At 38.6% G+C, this 23,651-nt stretch overlaps 1 protein-coding gene across 3 annotated transcripts in view; it reads right to left on the reverse strand.

The window, feature by feature from the left end:
- Positions 1-945: 945 nt before the first annotated feature.
- The window catches only part of AFTPH (aftiphilin), a 71,838-nt gene continuing 49,132 nt past the window's right edge, over positions 946-23,651 (reverse strand). The window contains exons 7-10 of one of the 3 annotated variants that reach the window (XM_056124877.1): positions 21,654-21,714; positions 20,059-20,142; positions 16,049-16,172; positions 946-1,828 (exon numbers count right to left, since the gene is read on the reverse strand). In XM_056124877.1, the coding sequence (XP_055980852.1) occupies positions 1,684-1,828; positions 16,049-16,172; positions 20,059-20,142; positions 21,654-21,714 (414 nt within the window). In that variant the 3' untranslated portion in view covers positions 946-1,683. Of the gene's footprint in view, positions 1,829-16,048; positions 16,173-20,058; positions 20,233-21,653; positions 21,715-23,651 lie in introns of all 3 variants that reach the window. The other 2 variants (XM_056124876.1, XM_056124878.1) reach the window with 2 other exon arrangements.

Raw genomic sequence — 23,651 nt, forward strand, 5'->3', positions numbered from 1 at the left:
GATCACTCCCGGTGCTGCTAAAGGACATATGTGGTGCTGGGGATTGAACAGGAGTCAGCTGTGTGCAAGGCAAATGCTTAAACCCTTGTACTACCTCTCTAGCCCCACAAATGGGGAAATGGTAGGAAAGACTGGAGGGTCAGCTCTGTCATTCCAGGTCATAGGTAAATTCTCCTCAGGCAACTGTTCCAATGTCCTGTGTAAGAACCTACAGAATAGGAATCAGTGTCTGAGGTGCAAATGGGCCTTACTGGGACATTCTTAGAGCAGATGAGGGGCACCACTGCTGGGCTGATTGCCTGTTTCTAATGAAATGTCACATAACTTTTCTGCTAAAGCAACTGCCAATAAATGGTAGTTAAAAAATTTTGGTCATTTTCTACAAGTTAATTTCATATGATATATGTTCTTGGAAAGAAAAGCAATTCCCTATAAACTCCTACTTAATTATGCCAATTCTGAGAAAGATATGTAATAACGAACTTTCTTTTAACTCATGGTCTACTATCAGTTACTATAGCTACTAAAAATACTGATCCAATTCTTATGGGCTGGATTCCTGATTTCTTCCTGATTTCAACAAAGTAGAAGCCTACCAAATGATTTTCTTTGGACTGAAATACATTAAAACAAAACTTTCACCCATTACATATTTCCTCAGATATCAAAGTATGGAGAGACATTGACTAAATTTCTTTTAAATTATTTTATTTTTGTGTAAGCTAAAAGGAAATTTACACACTGAAATCTCAAAGGACCTTAGGCATGCACATTAACCTTGTTAGAGGTTCTTCTACATGTCTCTTTTTTTCCATAGGAATTTCCCCAAACATTTAAAACCCATAGTTTTTACTGTATATACAGCCTAAACCATAGCAATCTATGATTATGTCATTTTACACTGTGCAAAATCCTCAAAAAATAGTGGTACAAGAGAACAAAAAATCAGTAACAAGTAAATTTTATTGTAAGACATCCATGTAATTTGGTCCTTCTCCAAACCAAACTGATTGAAAATAAAACACATCCCTTTAAACCCCTCCAATCAAGTTTGACAATGATCCATACCCTAGAACAGAAGAGCAACTGATGAAGTACCTTGCAAAAGGTCAAACAGCAATAAGCCAGATTGAAAAGATTAAAAAGGAGCACAAAAATGTTAACAAAAGCCAGATCTGAAACAAACCCACCACACATCAAATTAATAAGGAGTTTCTATGGGGACTTTGAAGCTTATTTGTTTGTGACAGCAAAAATATTTCTACATACGACATGAAAAATTAATTGTACATTTATCGTATTCTGAAAAGACTGAAGGGGGATTTCACAGACAGTGGAGATTTGAATTTTTAATTTTCTTTTTTTTTTTATTTCAAAAGTTTTGTAAGAAGGACACCACCAGTGTATTTCACAAAGACATAAATGTATACACCCCAGCAACACAAAAAGAATAAATCTTCAAAAATGTTCACCCCCAATTATTTACAATTTTTTCTAATATAAATTTAGGACTTCAGTATGTAAATAAATATACATTACTATGTATACCACTCTAGTGAGGCTTACCAACAAATCAGCTGAATTTGGATTTTTGTTTTTTAATTAGAGCAGGTATGCTTTTGGTGAAAGGGAAGGTACAGAGGGAAGGAAAAGCGATGGAAACTGTCCAGTTCATATCAGTTATCAGTCAGCTTTCTCTTGGGAGTTGGTAGCAGGCGTTAGCGTGGCTGGGAACATCAACACCTTGGCATGCATGAACGTTAAGTCAGGAAGGCTAGCGATCACCTTGATGGCTTCTTCACTCAGGTGCTCTTCTCTTTTCGGTTTCCTATTGATCAAAAAAAGAAGAAAGAAAAGTAGTCATCATGACTTTACTGTAGGAAATGGGGGGAAGTCTACTCTCAAGATGCCAGTTATTGGCACACGGGGCAATGCCTATCATGTGCCTCCTGTGGCAGACACCCAATCTCTTATGCAGACGCAGCCTGACTTAAGCATGTTCACAGGACTAAGTGTGCAATAATGATTCTCAGGTACGAGTGCACAGCTCAGGGCTTTAATTAAAGCCAGAAGCTTCGATCTGGGCATACTTTTAAAATGTTACTAAGCAGAAATTCAACGTCAAAATCATAACAACACTCCACCGACTGAAGTTCCCCTTATTGCAGGTGAAACTATCAAAATTATCTTAACAAAGAACAAGGTGGATCTGGCACTAGACCTTGTATGCCATGTGACTTCAGGTCTCCTTGGCCCTCGAGGGGGAATTCCAGGAGAGAAAATCTTCAGCTCAGGAGGACCTGTCGCAGGCCCATGGGTCACACATTGCCCGCACCTTGCCCAGACCCAGGCCCAGGGCAGTGGAACTGGGATGAGCTGCTGAAACAGGATGTAGGCAGCAGCAAGGACTCAGAGAAAGGGAATATGAGACGCCTAGAGGTCCTCCAGGTGCCCTGTAAGTACCATGTTGCTACACTGGCTTCTGATGTGAGAAGTAAGCAGTTTGGTGCTTAGCACAGAGTGGGAGAATTCCTAGTGACCCAGGTCTTCCCAGCAGGTGAGCTGCAGGACAAGACAACTGAGTCTTAAATGTAACTCAAAACAAACACAAAACTGTAATCCAAACTTTGCTATTTCCCCAGAATGTTACATATAGAATAAAATTAGAAGGCGAAGAACAGAGAATGACCGCACTCATTTGTGGGACATAGATATATACATAAAGTTAAGTATGAGACTAATATCCAAGGCCAGGAAAAACAGGGGCCAGGAAGTTGGAATGGTTGGAACCAAAGGCTGGAAGCTTGCCACTAGTGTGTGCAGGCCAAAGGGCAATTAAGGGGGGCCTGAGCAACAGTACAGTGGGTAGGGCATTTGCCTTGCACATGGTCAAGCCAGGTTCGATCCCCAGCATCCCACATGGTCTCTCAAGCACCACCAGGAGTGATTTCTGAGTGCAGAGCCAGGAGTAACACCCCTTGAGCATCACCAGGTATGACCCAAAAAGCTAGAAAAAAAGGGGGGGCAGTTAGGATAGAGAAGGGATCAGTATTACAGTAATAGTTGGAAATGATCACTCTGAACAAAAACTGAGTGTTGAAAGTAGGTAAAGGGATATACATGATAACCTTTCAGTATCTGTATTGCAAGCCATAACATCCTCAAAAGAGGGAGGCAGGAGAAAGGGGGGGGAGGGAACGAAGGGGGGGGAGGGAGGGGGAGAGAGAGTGAGAAAGAGCGAGTGAGAGAGAGAGAGAGAGAGAGAGAGCACAAGCAGGAAAAGAAAACTGCCTGCGATAAAGGCAGGTAGGGGAAGGAAACTGGGGACACTGATAGATTGCTGGTGGGATATGTACTGGTGAAGGGACAAGTGCTGGAATATTATATGAATGAAACCCAATCACGAACAACTTTTTAACTCTGTACCTCACAGTGAATCAATTAAAGAAAAACAAACTTATATACACACATACTCACACATACATATACATGTATATAAAGGAAAGTTACAATGATACAGATATTACTTTTAGACCAAATCTCTAATGGTTAGAAGCTAATCACTAATGAACTCAATTCTATGGTTCTCAGAAGAATTGAGCAGCAATAAATCAAAATAAATTAAAATCTACATTTTTAATCATTCTTAAAAGGTGGCAAAAATTTGGGTGCATTTGCTGAGAAATTGGATAGTTATATCATTCCAAGGAAAAAACACCTATTTTACTTTTTAGTTTGAGTGAAAAATACTTTGGGAGGGCGGGAGTAAATCCAGTGATGCTCAGGAGTTACTCCTGGCTCTGCACTTAGGAATTTACTCTTGGTGTTTTTTGGGTACCATATGGGATGCCGGGGATCAAGATAGGCTGGTTGTCCAAGGCAAGCGCTCTACCTGATGTACCATTGCTCCAGTTACCTGAGTGAAAAACTTTCAGTATATAATGGAATAAGTTAGTCTCTCATCAATGGTTAATCTTAGCACCATCATTGACAGAATAAACCACATGCCATTGGTCTTTTAAGATGATATATTCTAGCTAAAATGTTATACCTAATCAACAAATCTTAAGATATGATTTCCAGCTGATGGGAAACAAGGGTCATAGAGAAGCATATTAAATACCACTTAAAGGAAACAAAGAGACAAGTCCAGAGGTCAAAATGCTGCAATGTCCTGGGACAACTGGTGGTTTCCAAAACTTTAAGAACGTTTAAAACAGCTTTTAAAGGTCCTTTTTGTGTGTGTGGGTAGAGGCACACGTAGCTATGCTCAAGGGTTACTCCTGGCTCTGTACTTGGGAACCACTCCTGGCAGTGCTTGGTGTCCTACAGAGACTCTGGGATCAAACCCAGGTTGGCAGTATGCAAGGCAAATGTCTTACCCGCTGTACTATCTTTTTGGCCCCTTTTAAGCCAGCTAATATTAAACTGAAAACAAACAAAAGCCTCCAAAGAGAAAGGGGCCCAGGAGAGACTAGGAGTTAAGGTGCTTTCCTAGGGCCAGAGTGATAGTACCAGTGGGGAGGCATTTGCCTTGCACGTGGCTGACCCAGGTTCGATCCCCGGCATCCCAATCTCTGAAGCGCTGCCAGAAGTAATTCCTGACTGCAGAGCCAGGAATAAACCCTGAGCATCACTGGGTGTGACCTAGCCCCCCACCCCCCTCAAATAAAGCACTTGCTTATTAGCACACAGCTGACTTATGGCTTGATTTCTGGCACCGCACAAGGTGAATCCTAAGCACAAAGCATAAAGCTTCTGAGCCCCACCTGGTGTGGCTCAAACCATGCCTCACCCACCAAAAAACAAAGAGACGAGGGCAATCTAGCTAAAGGAGACTTAAGTGCCTTAACATTCAGTATAATGGTCAACAGATTAAATACTGGTTTCCAAAGCAGAGAGAAAAAACAGTGTTAGAGAAATCTGAAAATAGTCTAGGAATTAGATGAAATGAAAATGTGTTGAAACTAGCAAATGGAAATCACTGACTGCATGAGTAAATTCAATTTAATGTGAATTATAAAGTACAGTTTTGGGGACTGGAGCAATAGTCCAACAGGCAGGGTGCTTTCCTGGGCTCAATCCCTGGCACTACATATGGTCCCTCCGATCCCAGCTGGGAGTGATCCCTAAGAGAGCCAGGAGAAGCCCTGAACACGGCTGGGCATGGGCCAAACATTTATTTTTGGCTTAAACAGTAGGCACATGTATATATATAAGCTTAGCAAGGCATCTAAAAGAACAGCACAAAAAAATTAGAGCAACTGAGTGGCAAGAATGTGATACTCTTTTTTGTCCTGTGTCCAGGGGCCGAGGGTGGAGTTAGCATGTTTGTTTTGTTTTGTGCCGGTAACATCACTACATTGAGAGACATGTGTTCTGACTGAAAGCTATAGCCACACCTTAATTTTCATTTTGGTCTGTATTTTCTAACTTTCTGTAAGAGAACTTACTGCTTTTGTAATGACAAAAATTTACTGAAAATAGCTGCAAATAAAATTGCAACTAATAAAATTCTTTTGTGGAGTGCAGCTGAGGTGTGGGAAAGGAGGAGAGTAAAGACATTTTTACCCAAGAATAGACTATTCTGAGGTTTCTTTCAGTAGCCTGTTTCAGGGGCACTACTTGGAACTCATATGAATTTATTTATTTTTTAAAAGGTATACATAATATGTGAATTTATTCATGTTTTGATGTGACAGTAATCAAGAAGAACAACTTGAGGAATTTTTTTTAAAGTTTTATTATGTAAGTAAGTAAAGTAAAGGCCCTCCCGTTGTTCATCGATGTGCTCGAGCGGGCCCAGTAACGTCTCCATTGGAGACTTTGTTGTTACTGTGTCTGGCATATCAAATACATCACGGGGAGCTTGCCAGGCTCTGCCGGGCGGGCGAGATACTCTCGGTAGCTTGCCGGGCTCTCCGAGAGGGGCGAAGGAATCGAACCCGGGTCGGCCATGTTGGCTGCGTGCAAGGCAAACGCCCTACCACTGTGCTATCGATGATCTTAAAATTAGAAAATAAACAAACTTTTTTTTTTTTAATGGGCCACACCTGGCTCTGCATTCAGGAATCACTCCTGGTGGTGCCTAGGGGGCCATATGGAATTCCAGGGATTAAACCAGGGTCAGCTGCATGCAAGGAAATTGCCATACCTGCTGTACTTTGGTCCTAGAACACATAATTTTTATTTTATTTTTATCCATGATTTATTTCTTTTGTGAAATACAATAAAAAAAATTCAGAAATAATTTGGCTCTGTGCTCTATAGTGATCCTTGGAGGTGCTCAGGGGACCATATGTTGTGCTGAGAATTTGAACTGAGGTTGGCAGGATGCACGGTAAGAACCTTAACATCTGTACTATCTCACTGGCCCTCAAGAGTGTCAAGACCATTTAATGGGGAGAAAGAACAGATTTTCAACAGAAAATGCCACTACAACTATATATCCACAAGCAAAGAACTGAAGTGTGATTCCTATACTTCACAATGTATTCAAAATAAATCAAAGAACTAAATTTAAGGTCTTTTTAAATTTAACTCTGAAAAGAAATAAGACTCAATAAAATCCTTAGAAGAAAACCTAGAGACCAACACTCAGAGAAATAAGAGCTGAGAATTTTCCAACCCTAAAGAACTTATTTAGCTGTCCAGGAAGCTGAGAGAAGATCCACATTTCAAACCACAAAATCCACACCAAAACACATCATTGTTAAATTATCAAACATCAGTGATACCCCTTCCCTCCCGCCCCCAATACTGAAGGCTACAAAGGTAAAAAAATAAATCACATACAAAAGCACCTCTATTGGGCTTTGATCAAATTTCAGCAAAATTCCTACAGGCTAGAGAGAGTGGAATGATAAAGTCACACTACTGAAAGATGAAAACTGCCAGCCAAGAATACTTTGCCTGGCAAAATTATCATTCAGATATAGAGAAGAACGTTCTGGACAAACAACAGAGTTTGCTGCAAGACTTGCTCAACAAAAAATGTTAACACAAACTCTACATGAAAAAATAGAGACAACAAAAATTTGTACAAGAAGACAGTGATAATGAACAAAAACAGTGAGATGTGACAAAAACATACATGAGGAAGAAAGCATAAAGCCAGTTTAGCTGTTACTGATTGGTACAGTGAATTTATGATTAGCTGATTGAAGTAGGAAGATGTGCTTCATAAACAGAGACTGTATCCAGCACTCAGGCAGGAGGCCGGGCTCTCTGTGGTCTGTGCTGGGGATAGGGAGACGGAGCAATGTTGGGCACCACACCCAGGGCCTTGCACAGAACAGCCATTGCACTCTCACCTGAGCTATCTCTCTGGCTCAATAAAAGATTCTCATGGTTAGAAATAAATCCATGGCTGGGGCTGGAGTGATAGCACAGCGGGTAGGGTGTTTGCCTTGCACACAGCCAATCCGGGTTCGATTCCTAGCATCCCATATGGTCCCCTGAGCACCGCCAGGGCTAATTCCTGAGAGCAGAGCCAGGAGTGACCCCTGTGCATCGCCAAGTGTGACCCAAAAAGAAAAAAGAAAAAGAAAAAAAAATAAACCCATGGCTTGTATTATAAATCAGAGAATGGACATCTAGAAGGATGAAGAAATGGAAAGAATCACCAGCCAGGAAAGACAAAGACAAATGAAAGAAGAACAATAAAATCATACAATAGCCAGTAACTAAAAGGTAGAACGGTATAATAAACATTGTATTAATAGCACTGTAGCACTGTCCATCCGTTGTTCATCGATTTGCTCGAGCGAGCCTAGTAACATCTCCAGTGTGAGACCTGTTGTTACTGAATATGTCATGGGTATTCAGTAACAACATTAACTTGTTGTTACCCAGACTTGTTGTTATTGAATATGTCATGGGTAGCTTGCCAGGCTTTACCATATGGGCGAGATACTCTTGGTAGCTTGCCAGGCTCTCCAAGAGGGGTGGAGGAATCGAACCCAGCTCGGCGGAGCCGGCCGCATGCAAGGCAAACACCCTACAGGCAAACGCTGTGCTATTGCTCCAGCCCAATAATCACCCTAAATATGAACGGAATGGAATGAAATCATTAGTCAAAAACCACTGGATTTTTGAATGAATAAAAAGTAGGATCCACCTGTACTATTATACAGAGTCTCAAATTAGAGAGAAGAAGTAGTATAGGGATAGACTCTTGCTGCGCACATGGCTAACCTGGGTTCGATCCCCAGCACTGCATAGTCCCCCGAGCCATGCCAGGAGTTATGCGTGGATGCAGAGCCAGGAGTAAGTCCTGAATTATTGCCAGGTGTGACTCACACTCCCCCCCCAAAAAAGAAGGAAAAGTATAAGCTTTTGAAAATGAAAGAGTGAAAGCCTGGGAGCAAGGATAGAAACTGCTATTTCATATCTGACAGAAAAAACTTCCAACTAAAAAAAGTAATTAATCAGTGATAGGTATTATATATTTATCAAGGGATCAGTCTGGAAAAACATAATGTCACTAGTATATGTATGTATTCAACACAAGGGAACCCAAATACACAAAACAATTATTGATAGACCTCAAGAGACATATAGGTAGCAATATATTAACTGTAGAGAATTGCAAGACACCACTTAAAGTAATGGACAGATAGTCCAGACCAAAAAAATTATAAGAAATTATAGGAAAATAATGACATCAAATGAATTAATCAAAGAGGTGGACTAACAAATTTATACAGAAACTTTCCCAAAGAAACTTTTCCTCAGGGGCTGGAGTGATAGTACAGCAGGTAGGGTGTTGCCTTGCATGCAGCCAACCTGGGTTCGGTTCCCAGAACCCCATATGCCCCCCCCCCCCCGCCCCGAGCACTGCCAGGAGTAATTCCTGAGTGCAGAACCAGGAGTAACCCTTGTGTATTGCCAGGTGTGAACCCGGAAAAAAAAAAAAAGCAAAGAAAAAAGAAAATAAAAGAAACTTTTCCTCAAAGAAATACACAATCTTATTAAATACCATGGACTATTCTCAAGGACAGAGTATATAGAATAAAATTTAAAAAGAAAAGAATGATATCAGATAAAATAGAAAGGTTGACAGAACAAACCTACACATAAACTTCCACCACCAAAGAAGTATCTGTTCTTAAGTGCCCATGAAATCTTCTCAAGGACAGATTATATACAATAAAATTTCTTAAAAATAAAAAAAAAGAAAAAAGTGGGGGCTGGAGAGATAGTACAATAGGTAGGTGTTTGTCTTGTACATAGCCGATCTGGGTTCGATCCCTGGCATACCATATGGTCCCCAATGCCTGCCAAGAGTATTCCTAAGTACAGAGCCAGGAGCATCATTGGGTGTAGCACACAAAACAACTAAAGAAAACAAAATGGATAGATTATATGTTGGGACACACAAGAAACCTTTATAAATTTATGAAGAATAATATCATACAAGGATCTTATGTGACAACTGTATGAGACTAGAAATAAACAACAACACAAGAAAAAACCCAAATATAGAGACCAAACAACCCCTGGGTCAATGGAAAAAAATCAAGAAATACAAAAACTGAGAGAACAATGGAAACAAATTATTAGGCTCCAGAATATGAAGCAAAAACAGTATTAAGAAGGGAGTTCAGGGGCTGGAGAGAGCACAACAATTAGGCCTTGCGTTCGGCCAACCTGGGTTAATTCCTGGTATCCCATACGGACCTCACTCAGCACTGCCAGGAGCAGCCTCTAAGCATTTCTGAATGTGATCTCCAAAACCAGAAATAAACAAACAAAAAAGGAGTTCATTTCTATACAGTTCCACAACAATAAAAAAGAAAAGTCTCAAATAAATTATCTAATTTTAAACTTTAAGGAACCAGAAAAGGAAGAACCACCAACTGGAAGTCAGCAAAAGGAAGAAAATAACAAAAATCAGAGCAGAAATGAATAGAATAGAATCCAAAAAGACAGGGGTCTGTGAGATACTACAGCATATAGGGTACTTGCCTTTGTGCAGTTAGATCTCCAGCACCCCATATGGTTCCTTGAGCCAGGAGAGGTCACTCACCAAGGAGTGATCTCTGAGTGTCAAGTCAGGAGTAAGCCCTGAGCGCTGGGTGTGCCCCCCAAACAAACAAAACAAACAAAAGTAGACCTTGAATAGCTAAATCAACTCTAAGAAGAGAAAGGGAGGCACCATGCTTCCTCATTTTCAACTATATTATAAAGCAATGTTAATTAAGACAGTATGGTGCTGTAATGAAGAGGCACAGAGCATGGCTAGAACATAGAGCTCAAAAACAAATTCTCACATATAATATTTATGATAAAGGAGCTGAGTCCATAAAATGGAGAAGAGAAATTCCCTTCAACAAATGGTGCTGGGGAAAACAGCATGCCACATACAAAAACATGATCACTTATTTAATACCAAGTATAAATATTTAACTCAAAATGGAATAAAGACTTAGATACCAAAACTACATAGAAAGAAATATAGGTGACAGGCTCTAGGGACTCAATATCAACTTAACCCAAAGAAGAAATACAGATGCAGGGTGAAAACACTCAATATTACTTATTACTAGGGAAGTGCAAATCAAAACAAGATAGTACTTCACACCCATGAAAAGGGCATATATCAAAAAGATGGGAAACTATAGTGCTGGCAAGGAGATATGGAGGGAAAGAAACTCATACACAGTTGTTTGAAATGTAAATTGGTGAGGCCACTGTAGAAAATGGGCTAGAGCGATAGCACAGCAGGTAGGGTGTTTGTTTGCCTTGCAGGTAGGGTGCTTGTTTGCCTTGCACTCCGCGCAGACATGGCCAACCCAAGTTCGATTCCTCTGCCCCCTCAGAGAGCCCAGCAAGCTACCAAGAGTAGCTTGCTCGCACGGCAAAGCCTGGCAAGCTCCCTGTGACGTATTCGATATGCCAAACACAGTAACAAGAAGTCTCACAATGGAGACACTACTGGGCCCGCTTGAGCAAATTGATGAACAATGGGAGAACAGTGCTACAATAGAAAATGCAAGGGGGGGAGGGAGGGAGGGGGAGAGAGAGAGAGAGAGAGAAAGAGAGAGAGAGAGAGAGAGAGAGAGAGAGAGAGAGAGAGAGAGAGAGCGCCTAGGTATAAATCTTCCTAATCTTGACCTTGAAATAGGCAATCGTCTCTTAGATATGACGGTTTAATGCATAGGCGACAAAATATATATAATTTGGATTTTATAAATATTAAATTATTGGGTTTCACAGGACATTATCAAGAAAGTGAAAAAAAAAAGAGGCCAAGGATACAGGTCAAGGTGCTGGAGAGGAGGCCTGGTTTGGGGAGGCCCATTTGCTCCCCAGCACTGCTAGGGTCTGGTCACTGCTCTGTGGGACCAGCACAGCCAAGCTAAGTATTGCTGGGTGTGGCCCTGGGCCCTTCAGCCACTGCTAGGGAGGCATTTGTTCCCTACTACACACACAAAAAGTGGAAAATAAAAACAGCAAAGATTAAATATTTGCAAATCATTTAGTCGATAAAGGTCTGTATCCATTTTTTATGTAAATTTTTATAATAAAAATATAATTAAGAAACAGGCATGGGGCCGGAGAGATAGTACAGGGGATAAGGTGCATGTAAGTGACACTAACTAGTTCAATCCCTGGTAGTATATCTGGTCCCCTGAACAGAGCCAGGAACTGAGCACTGCCAGGTGTAACCCATCCACCTACCCAGTCCCCCCCATCCCCCAATTAAAATACAGGCAAAGGACACTGAGACATTTCTCTAAAGAAGACAGACAGGGACTGGTGATAGGGCGGGAGCGCCTGTTTTACATGTGAGAGCCCTAAGGTTTGATCGCCACACTATAGGGTTTCTTGAGTGCTGACCATCATATGCATCCTTAAAAACTAAGATATCTAAGTGGGCTAATAAGTATCTGAAAGATGCTTAATGTGAGCAGTCACTAGAGAATAAAAACAAAATGACATTCACATATATTTCATAACTATTTGAAATGCCTGCAACTAAACAGTTAGGCAGTACAAGCCATGGGGAGAAAGAGAAATTAGAACCCTCAGTTCCTTACAAAGTTAAACACAGAATTGCCATATGGCCCAGTGGTTTCACTACCAAGAAACGTAAATGCATTTGACTATACTAATATTTGTATATGAATGTTCTTAGCAACATTACTCATACTCGCCCCAAATGAAAGCGGGCTGGGGAGGATACTTCAGTGGCTGAGTACAAACCTTCTAAGAGTAAGGCTCTGAGTCTCACTTAAGTTCCAGGGCACTTGCTGAAGTGTGACTTTGGTAGCTCTGCTGATTGTCCGGCAGTTTTGCTGGCTCTGATTTTTTTTTTCTTTTTGGGTCACACCTGGTGATGCACAGGGGTTACTCCTGGCTCTGCACTCAGGAGTTACTCCTGGCGCTGCTCGGGGACCATATGGGATGCTGGGAATCGAACTCGGGTCGGCCGTGTGCAAGGCAAACGCCCTACCTGCTGTGCTATCTCTCCAGCCCATACGCAAGCAATAGCTCTAAAGGAGTGTGACTCCTAGTGAGACATGAGCAAGCACTGCAACCAACGGGGACTGATTCTCAGCAAACAGGGGTAGGGGGGTGTGTGTGTGTTTGTGTGTGTGTGTGTATGAGAGAGAGAGAACGAGAGAGCATGCACCTAATCATTTGAAAAAAGAAGTGAAAACAGTTCAAATGTTTTTTCACATATTAATAAGCAAACTGTGAAATATGCATATAATGGAAAAAAATGAAGTAAAAATAAATGACTGATTCATGATAACATGGTTGAATTTGATAATGTTAAGTAAAAGAATCTAAGCACAAAAGGGCTGAAAAGCTGTGATTCCATTCATAAAATAATCCAAATAGACAAATTTGGGTTCAATGTATAGCAAGAAAAAGGCAGATCAGTGGCTGCTAGGGGGTAGGCAGTGGCTGTTGAATAACTACTAGAGGGCATGAAGTTTCTTTTCTGGGTTGATAAACATGTTCCGGATTTAGGTAGTGGTTAGGTTATGCAATCTTGTGAATATATTGAAAATCACTCATCTGAGGAGTAAATTTTATAGTATGTGATTTTGTCTCAAGTAAAAAGTTTTAAAAAGATGTGGAGTAGGGAAGGTAGTAAGGTAGTACAGTGGGGAGGGTACTTGTTGTGCAGACAGCTAACACCAGTTTGATCCTTGACACCCCATATGATCCCCTGAGCCCCTCCAGGAGTAAGACCCAAGCACTATCAGGTGTGGACCCCACGCTCCCCCACACGACCCCACAAAAAAAAAGATGTATCATTTCTGGGAACTATTTATTAGGCTAGTATGAACGTCAGTATGACTACGAACTTGCTGGAAGCCAAACAATTAAAATCAGAAAGTAATTTCTTTCCTTTTTTTTTGGGGGGGGGGGGTGGCACACCTAGTGGTTGGTGCTCATGGGCTCACAGGTTACTCCTGACTCTAGCTTTTGTAGCTTAATTTATTTAAAAGTAAGCACAAACCTAGAAATAGCAAGGATAGTGACATTTTCTGAAACTAGGGTCATTCTCCGTTTTCTTTCTTTCCTGTATAACTGAGAATCATCATGGGGATATTCTATCATATTACCTTCTAATTCTAAGACTTGCACATGCTTCTGTTTCTCACCATTTTCAAGTAACTATTTCCTTAAAACAGAAAATACAAAGCTGGATTGGTACTGGAGAGTAATTCAATGTAGCTAATGACACTGACTCAGGAACACACACTGCAGTTTTAGTTTCCTCCATACTCAGACATAAAAAGGGAAAAAACTGAAAACAAAGCGAACAGGAGATGGTAAAGTTCCCTAGTGTGTAGCATATTTTAAGGATGAATTACAAAGTTAGGAAAGCAAGTAATTTAACAAGTGTGGTTTAGAGCTCCTCCTAATGGCATAAAAAATAAATTCTCATCGGTGGCTTTACAAACTACTAACATTCATTTGATGAGCTTGTAGATGTAAAAAGGTGAAAGAGTAGGAAAGATTACAAGGATACTACTAAGGGAAACCCCAAATAATAAAAACATCCTTTTAAAAAAATTAAATATGTGTTAAGCTTGTAGCATATATATTAAAAAATGCATGAGAAATGTATATGAGAAGAATTTCAGCTTTCTTTGGAAAGAAAAAAATTAGAGGATAAGAAAAAAAATTCATAGTGGCCTCACTTACAAGTAGGTTTGCCTAATACGATTTAAGAACTTCAGGCAATGTTACTACAAAGAAAAGGGCAAATGAGACCAACACAGAGAATCCTTGGACAACAGGAACATGCAACTGGGGCTGAAGAAATAGTACAGTTCAAAGGGCACTTGCCTTGCACCCTACCAACACTGGTTTTATATCCAGCACCACATATGGTCCCCCAGCACTGTCAGGAATGATCCCTGAGCACAGAGCCAGCTGTAAGCCTTGCACACCACTGGGTAGGTATGATTTAAAACAAAAAAAAAGTATAAGCTACAAATTCATTCCCAGGAGAAATTAAGGATTTCTATACTTAAGAAACAAAGCGGTGTGTGTGTGTGTGGGGGGGGGGGGGGGGGAGAAACAAAAAAAGCCTTTTCATAACTATAAAATTAATATTAATATCTGTTGAATGAAAACATAAATGCAGTAGCTTAAAAAGCAATTCAAGCCATGGTTTTCAAACAGGCAGGCATTATTTTATTTTATTTTTTTTGCTTTTTAGGTCACACCTGGCGATGCTCAGGGGTTACTCCTGGCAGTGCTCAGGGGACCACATGTGATGCTGGGAATCGAACCTGGGTCAGCCGCATGCAAGGCAAACATGCCCTACCCACTGTGCTATCACTCCAGTCCCCAAGGCAGGCATTATTCTTCACAAGATAAAAAGGCAGCATGATTTTCCACAGAAAAATTTAAAGATATAACTGATTTGGACGTATAAGTGGAATGCTGAAGATAGAACTATAATACTTCTGCCAACATGTGCAATAGGTAAATTTGAAAATGGAAATAAGTACAGAGTTGGTATGCCAGTCAACTAGAATTTACTTTTGTGGTAGTGGTTTCCTAAGTCATAATGATTACATTATTAGGTGCACCCCTCTGCCTCCCCCCCCCCCCCCCCCCCCCCGAACGGCTAATGTCAAACATATAGCTTCACTGAGTGCCTAATTATGTAAAGCTAAAGGTTTCCTGAATTTTAAGCATACAGTCCTGGTAACATTTCTTGGATCTGGTTCCAAGAATGACATAACTTTCCCTGAAGGCCATGCCCTGAAGAGGCTATCAGGAAGTTCGATAAAACAAGTTTTTATGTCCCAAATCAGAGATGCTGCACAGAAGTGAAAGTTTGGAAATATAATATTGGACCCCTCCCAGGCGAACTTAGCCAGAAGTGAAAAGACAGGCCTCAGTGACTCTGGAAGCACCAACTGTTTCTCAAGGAAGATCATCTCACCAGTTATGAAGGCAAAGGCGGGGCAGGGGGTGGGAGTTCCCTTAACAATGGCTTTAGGAGAATCAGGATTCTTTCTCACAAGAAAATTGTTCTAAAGAGTCAGGATTCTTTCCTACAAAGCTGGGCGGGGAAGGCAGAAGCAGCATTCAGCTGCTCTTTCTAGTCTCTTTTGAAAAAGCTTTGCTCTAATGAAGTTCATCACTGTCACTGTCCTCCTGTTGTTCATTGATTTGCTCGAGCGGGCCCAGTAACATGATGAGACTTGTTACTGTGTTTGGCATATCGAATATGTCACGGGGAGCTTGCCAGGCTTTGCCGTGCAGGCGAGATACTCTTGGTAGCTTGGCCAGGCTCTATGAGAGGGGTGGATGAATCCAACTCGGGTCGGCCGTGTCAGCCGCGTGCAAGGCAAACGCCCTACCCGCTGTGCTATCGCTCCAGCCCCAATGAAGTTCATAATTAAACATAATTTAAATCTGTTTTCTAGAATTAGGTCCAACTGCTTTAATTTTTTTTTTTTTTACAACAAATATAAAGTGAGTTTCACATGTGTTTTCCGACCTGGGCTGTTTGGTGTAACACAAATTCAAAATTAAGGTGTAATGATCACTAGCTCTTTACCTGGTAGATGTGCTTGTCTTCTCTACTGTGGACATGAGTCTCGCAAATGCATCAGTCACTTTGAGGCTTGAGGTGGAGATTTCCAGCTTAGAAGTTGTTAACTCATATAACTCTGGATCCACACCTTATAGTATAAAATGATAGTCAGTGATGGCAAGCTGCAATGGGTTACCCAATTAGCCATAATCCAAGATGCAAAAGGCAATTTATTCTGTAAACATCTGAGTCTTTTACAATCACAACACACATCTTTAGGTCATATTTATTTTTCAAATTTAAATTCCACTTTTCTGAATTCTTATAAATTAGAGGGGCGAAAACCCCAAATTCCACCCTGGTATAAAATATGATCTTAATTTTACTTTTATAAAAACCAACCTTCATATTTTACCATCCAAATATTACTGAAATTTAAATCTTTAATTAAAAAAATACCCTCCACTAGATTATTTTATAATATGAAAGTTTTATTTTAAAAATAAAATGCACATGATTCATTATAAAAGATCATGTATCAATTTTCAAAACTGACAAGTTAATCTCATTTTTTAAATCTCCCTTTCCACCCACCTTGTTGACAATTTTTCTGCCATATTATAATCTAGAAGATCCTACCAAGTTTCAACTATGGTAAAAAATTTGTTTTTGTTTATATTCCAACCACCTGAGGGCAGAAAATATTAAAGCATCAAATTATACCCCACACTGTTCTTAGGAATGGGAACAGAAAAATAGAAAAGGTGTCTAAGAGCAGCATTGGGGAGATAGTGCAAAGGCTGGAGCACAGGTCTGGCATGCAGAATTCCTGAGATAAATCCTTGGGTCTAGGGGGTTCCAAGCCTATCAATAGCAACACCCTGGGGGCCTCTAGCAGGACTAGGCCAGAGTAACACACTCACTGGGCCTGCCTCCAGGCCCTGTGAGCACTGCTTGGGAGCTCCCTCCCTACAAAAAAAAAAAAGAATAAAAAAACTCTATTTTCGGATAAAATAAAATTTGCCTCAAGGATTACATTTCTAGTGTCTCGTACATAGCTGATCTAATCTGAGTTAACAGCTCAGATATCTCATTAGAAGAGTTAAAAATAAAGCCAAGTTAGATTTATTGTAAAAATCGACCAAAATCCTTCATTTGACTTCACTAAAATATAATCTTATTTTATATTCCCACTAAATGCAGATTTACATTAAATAATTGACTAGAAAATGGAAAACAGCAGTATTTTAAACTCTAGGTAAACTTTGGAAAACAAAGATCATCAAAAAAACAATTCAATACTCTCTTTGGTACTAGTAAATTACTTGAGCTAAAAAGGGTAATTTAAGGATAACAAAGAGTGGTTTTATCAATTTTTACTTATTATTTCTAAAACAGCTCTGAAGATCAGCAGATAAAATGATTAACCAACAATGTAGATAACTAATAGATGCAAACATAGATCTCAGATGTTTACAGAAATTTAACAAAAGCAGCTTGCACAGTTAACATGTCGAATAAGGGAGGAAGGCTATAGAAAATGTTTGTTGACTCTCCCAAGTTCTTAATCTTTCATTAAGGTAGAGTTTAAAAATATTTTAAATGGCCTTTACTTTGTATTTCTATAGTAGCATATAGGCTGTGATTAAAGTATAAAAAAAAGCAGATGCCTGTAAAGGAACCAATGAACTGAAGTACCTTCCCTTTCTCCACAGTGAATGATTTAGATTCCAAGTAAGCACAATATTTTAATTGATGCCTCTGCATAATAAACAACTGCATTCTGACTGGCAACAGGAGAGTATTAGTAAAACTCAGTTGGATTCGTAAAATACTGGCTACTTGGTTGTTAAACAGAAAGGGCGGGGGAGACAAAATTCCGCCCCCCTTAAGCCCAATCAATAATAAATTAAGAAGCAATATTTTTTCAAGCTTACTACTTATTCTAACATATCATATATATATGTACATATTTTTAAGTAGAAGAGTTTTTGTCTTAACAGAACCTTAATGAGACAGTTTAGTTACATAACTAAAGCTAGTCAACCAAGTTCTATGCCAACCTCACAGATCTCACACAAAATAATTAAATAACCGCAAGCTAAGACAAAATGACTTTCCCAGAAACAAGTCAGAAAAAGTGCAAGCAAGTGTTGAAATGAAATACTAAGGAAGATGTTGATACTTGTAGCTTGATGTTAAGTTTTAACAAAACCCAATAGCAATAAAAAGAAGCCAAAGCAAATTTATAGTGATCAAGTTTATATAGCAGGTAAAGCATTATTAATAAAAATACGGAACAAAAATATTCAAAAGATTCCAAATAATGAGGACGGCATTTAAGCATGCTAATTTTCACTTTCATTACTTCTAAGCTTCTAAAACAGCTACACTCATAGAAGTTGTATATACTGCGTCTGGTTATCAGGTCATTTCTGTACTGCTTAATATGGTCAGATAATTTGTGCTCCTATGAATAGTTTTTTTTAACTGAGATTGAAATGCGACCAAAAAAATTTTAATTTAAACCATATTATAGGCATTCAAATACAGTGACCTCATTTAAGCTATAATATAGTTCATGACAAAAAGAAAGCTGAGAGCAAATTAAATAGGAACTTTGTAATTCATTAGTGGGAATACAGCGGGAAAAAAATACCCAGATACATAAGTTTTTGGTCATCTCCAACCCCCTCCCCACCATTAAGTTCTGGGAAAAGAAACACAAATTAATTAGCTCACCCAGGTCATTCCAAAGCTCAAAAGTATTTAAACATAATTTAAGAAAGTGGCAAAATATTCTGAAGACAAAAGTTGACAGAGATTGGCTTTTTTGGTATGTTTGTGAAACCTTGGAAACACTGAACTGCTAGCAGGGCTCAGATTTGAGGAATCCAGTCATTCTATGAAATGGACCTGGAGCTTCCTGAGAGTGGGCTCCCACTCCCATAACCAGATCTTGGAGGGCATTCTAGGTTTCAAGCCCACTCTTAGCTGACTCTTGTGGTCTCCCCACCACTTCCCACACCCTGAGCTGCTGAAAGTGGGAGAAAGGGTTATGGAGAGAAAGAGCCAGGCCAGCTGTGTAAGTGGCTCTCGGGGAGGAGAGAGGGACACTTGCTATGCAATCTGCAATCAGCAGCAAGAGCATCTCAACAACTGTTTGGTGATCCATGGGTGTGATTACCAAGTCACAAGTTGGGATGACAGGAATGCATTAAAATCATATTAAACAAAATATAAACATAAAAATGCCATTATATTTTAATCTTTTTATTCAGTTAGAAAATAACAAAGTACATTAGTCCTTTGGTCAATGAACTGAACTTTCGCAGGGCTAAACAATTTAACAGGCACTCCAGTAAGTTTTAATTTCTAGCTTTTAGTATCGCAGAGCAATTATTTTCTATTATTAACTTTTGTAACATTTTTTTTTCTCCATGGAAAACAGTATACTTTCTATTTAAGAGCTATATAAAACAGTAATAGTTCTATATGGACTATATAACTAAGAGCTAGACTCAAGTATTTTGGAACCTATACATTTAGCAACACTAATAAAGAACTAATTGAAGTCTAGAATTTATAAAGGTTCTATTATCACAGGTATTACAATGTAAAGTGATCTTTGTGTACTAAAATATTCTCATTTCTCTAAACTTGTATTTTCTCAAATGGCTTTACAGAATATGCCCTTAAAAATAAGCATATAAAAATTTCCACCTTCAGGAAAAAAAAAAAAGAAACAAACCCTGCCTTTAATTGTATAAGAACATTAGGGATAGTTTATTCCAAGAAACTATGCTCAGCTCTGAATATTACACTTTGTGAAAGTTTTCCTTGAAACACATTTTACATGAAGTCTTTTGTAATAGTCAGATACTAGAAAATAACAATAGATACACGAAAGTAAAGTATTAGAAGACATCATAGAGAATACAATCTAACTTGTTTCCTTGTTTATAGGAAAGTCAAGTGATGTGGTCATGCTTTTAGTAAATCAACTAGAATTGTGGTTTTAACACTCTGCTGACCTGGGATTGTGGTGCTGCTGCTAGAGCTACTGTCATCCACGGGCCCAAAGAAATCAAGGTTCAGAAGAGTGGAACCTCCACTAGCTTGAAATTCAGTGACCGTGTTGGTAGGCAGCCACACAGAAGGTAAGCCAAGGGAGGAGGGGTTATGTGTAAAAAGGGGTAAGACACACACTTGAACATGCAGGTTATAATTAGTAGTCATTACACATTTTAAAATCAACATTAAAACAATGTGTACAGTATTAGTAGTTCATTACTAAGGACATTTCTAAAATAACAATTTAATTCAATGTACATTTTCTCATGTACAATGTCAATAACTTAACACTTTGTAAGGTTTTAGTAGCGGTTCAGTTCTTTCAATTAAAAGTTGAGCCATACCAGAAAGACCAAGGGGAAAGTGTACCCGTTAAAGGGAAACAATACTTTAATCTCAACCCAATATGAAATCACCGTACATGCCCAAATCATTCTTTAATATTAGTGATGCTGGTTTCTAATTGATGACTTTTAAAAAGTGACAACTTTGTCAGTTTCAGGACATGCACCAGTACATTAGCTTAAAGTGACATAATAAAGAATGTCATAGCTGCCCTACCCTGATGTGCAACCTCAAGCTGTACTGTTCCCCTTTAACTCTGAAACAGTAATCAGAAATAGTATACATTTTATAGAACTTGTTTGTTAATAAAAAAAGCATAATGATTTGACTGAATAAGACACCAGACAACAGCAAAAGGTGCATCCAGGCTTTCCTTCAGCACTGTTATTCAATTGGATGCTTTCCAGATATTCTAGAACTCCCACTATAACGCAAAGCTGATAGAATGACATGCTTTAGACAATGGCTCAAACTGGTGAATCAGAAGGAATAAGAGTATTTGTTATCTGAGGGGCCAATTAAAACTTGTGGTGTCAACTTACTGGAAAACTAGCACTTTGTATTATTTATGTTAAAGACCCCATATTACTGGAGTAAGTTATTCCTCGTTAGGATTTTCTTTTAAAGCCATAAGTGAAAGCAATTATTTCTGGAACTACCTACTAGCATTTTGAAATAAGCTTTAGAAAAAGGATCATGAAAATTATTCATTTTCATTTGCATATAAGTGCTTTATAAAATATTATTAAATCTGAAAACTACTTTGAGTCGATAAATATGATGTATTTGCACACTGTTTTTGGTTAAATAATTGTGCTTTGTGTTTTAAAGCAGCCTCTAGCCATAACACTTTGCATCCAAGGAAGTCCATAATTAAAACTACAGAACAAAAATTCAAGTAAATTGATCCTGCCTAAAATATAATTCAAGCTACTTAGAAATTCATAAAAAATAAAGAAGCTTATTTTGACTAAAGATAAACTAAAATTTTACCTGGCTACTATTGCCTATATTTCAACATTAATACTGCTAATAGTAGTAACGCTGGTCTCTTGAGCAATTACTATTTAGAAAGAAAGCCTGAATTTCCAAAGATAAGAATAAGAAGTTATGTTCAAACAAAAAGGAAATCAGCAGAGAGAAGTTTGTCTGAACTTTGTAGCTTTCTTAACTCTAGCTCTGGTGCTAGAGGCTCTACGGAGAGACGTACCATCTAAAGGGTTAGTAAGGCCACTGCTACTCCAGTCAAACTGGACGGGTGGTAGAGACTCCTAGAGTTGAAAACCAAAAAATCACAAATTAATTGGCATCGTTTGCAGCAATATCAAAAATTCTTAAAAACAATCCCCCCTTCCAAAAAAAACTATTATAGCAAGATCATTAGGCAATAAAACACCTAAAGTACCTATGGAAAAAATTGGGATAACTTAAATTTTCAGAAAGATACCGGCAAATGTTAACATAAACTAAAATTCTAGCATGCTAGCTTGAAAAACCTGTATCTGCAAAATGAAATTATCTTTACAATATCCAAAAGAAAAGATACCTGCAAATATTAACATAAACTAAAAGTCTAGCATGCTAGCTTGAAAAACCTGTATCTGCAAAATGAAATTATCTTTACAACATCCAAAAGAAACATATAGACTTATAGAAATATATTGTCTATATAAGAATACAGACTTGACCATATGTCCAGATTTTTATTTGTTCTCAAAACTATAATTTAGATTAATACATTAAAAAAAGCTAGAGTTTTCTTCATAAAACAGTGGTTTAATCTAATCTATTTTAAACCACTTAAAATTTCTTAATAAAATAGCAACTGAACGCGTAACACTAAGAAGTGAAATATGTGGGCTATTTATTTAAGATTAACTATTAAGTTAACTAATTTTATGACTTTGTAAAATTGGTTTAGTTGGGAAAAAAAAGATTAGTTGAACTCATTTTACTAAAAATGAGAATTGTCCAAAGTTCTCTTTATAATTTTTAAATTATTTTTCCTTTTTGGGTACTACTTGGTAAAGTTCCCTGGTTACTCCTGGCTCTGCAATCAGGAATCACTCCTACTGGGTGTGGGGAACCATATAGGGTGCTGGAGATCAAACCTGGGTTGGCTGCGTGCAAGGCAAGCACGTTACCTGTGGTACTATAACTCTGGCCCTTCTGGTCAAATTCATTAATTTAGAAATTGCTTTTCATCAGTAGCAGAATTAGTTTTAAAAATATAACAAAATGCATACTGAAAACTCATTTGAATATCCTAGATTTTTAAACTTCTGTCAATCAGCAATAATAAAATGAGCAAACAGTACATGACGATGGAAGGTAGTATGAAGCATTTAATTTGCTGCTTTTTTTTTTTTTTTTTGCAGTGCAAAGAATAAAATTCAGGGTCTCCCACATTTGAGAGCGCCGAATCCTAACCACTAGATGACCAGGGAGGTTAGGGTCTCACACATTTGAGACATGAATCATATCCCTAGTCCTCTTGACATTGAAAGATGAGTAATGTTTTATCTAAAATTATTTTAGGTAAGAAAAACACTGGGTTTTTTGTTTTTGAGTTCATGTTGACAACACTTATGGAAACAACCTATTTCCAAACAATCAATAGGTCACTTTATTTGTGGGGAGGGGGAAAGAACAGCTCCTTAGTAATGCTCCAAGACCATTCCTGGGGATACCTGCTTAGCATGGTAGGTGGTGCTGGGTCCCCAGGAATTAAGGAAATTACGGTAATGGAAGAATTTTGTACCTTGACTGTGATGGTAGTTATACTGATCTACACTTGATAAAATGACAGATATATACTACACAAATGTCATATTCCTGTACAGAACTATGTAAAAGGTGGGAATAAAAGGTAAAATCATGAGAGGCACTGGTAAAGTATACAAAGCACCTCTTCTGTACCATCTTTGTGACTTCCTGAGAATCTGTAATTATTTCAAACTAAAAAAATAATGCTGATAAAATTCTACAACCTAGTAGCAAGGCTGATAATAGTATTTAGCGAAGCTCTTCAGCTTATGTAAAAAACAAAAAGCTTTAGGCATTTCAACAGATTCAATCTACATTATTCTAATTTCAAACTGGCAATATCTTTAGTCACATTCAACATAGACTGAATAGACAACACTCAGGATTATGAAAGACAAAATATTCAAATATACGGAGAAAAGCTCTTTCATTAATATGTTTT

This window comes from Sorex fumeus, unplaced genomic scaffold (assembly GCF_029834395.1).
Source record: "Sorex fumeus unplaced genomic scaffold, SorFum_2.1 ptg000006l, whole genome shotgun sequence".
NCBI lineage: Eukaryota > Metazoa > Chordata > Mammalia > Eulipotyphla > Soricidae > Sorex > Sorex fumeus.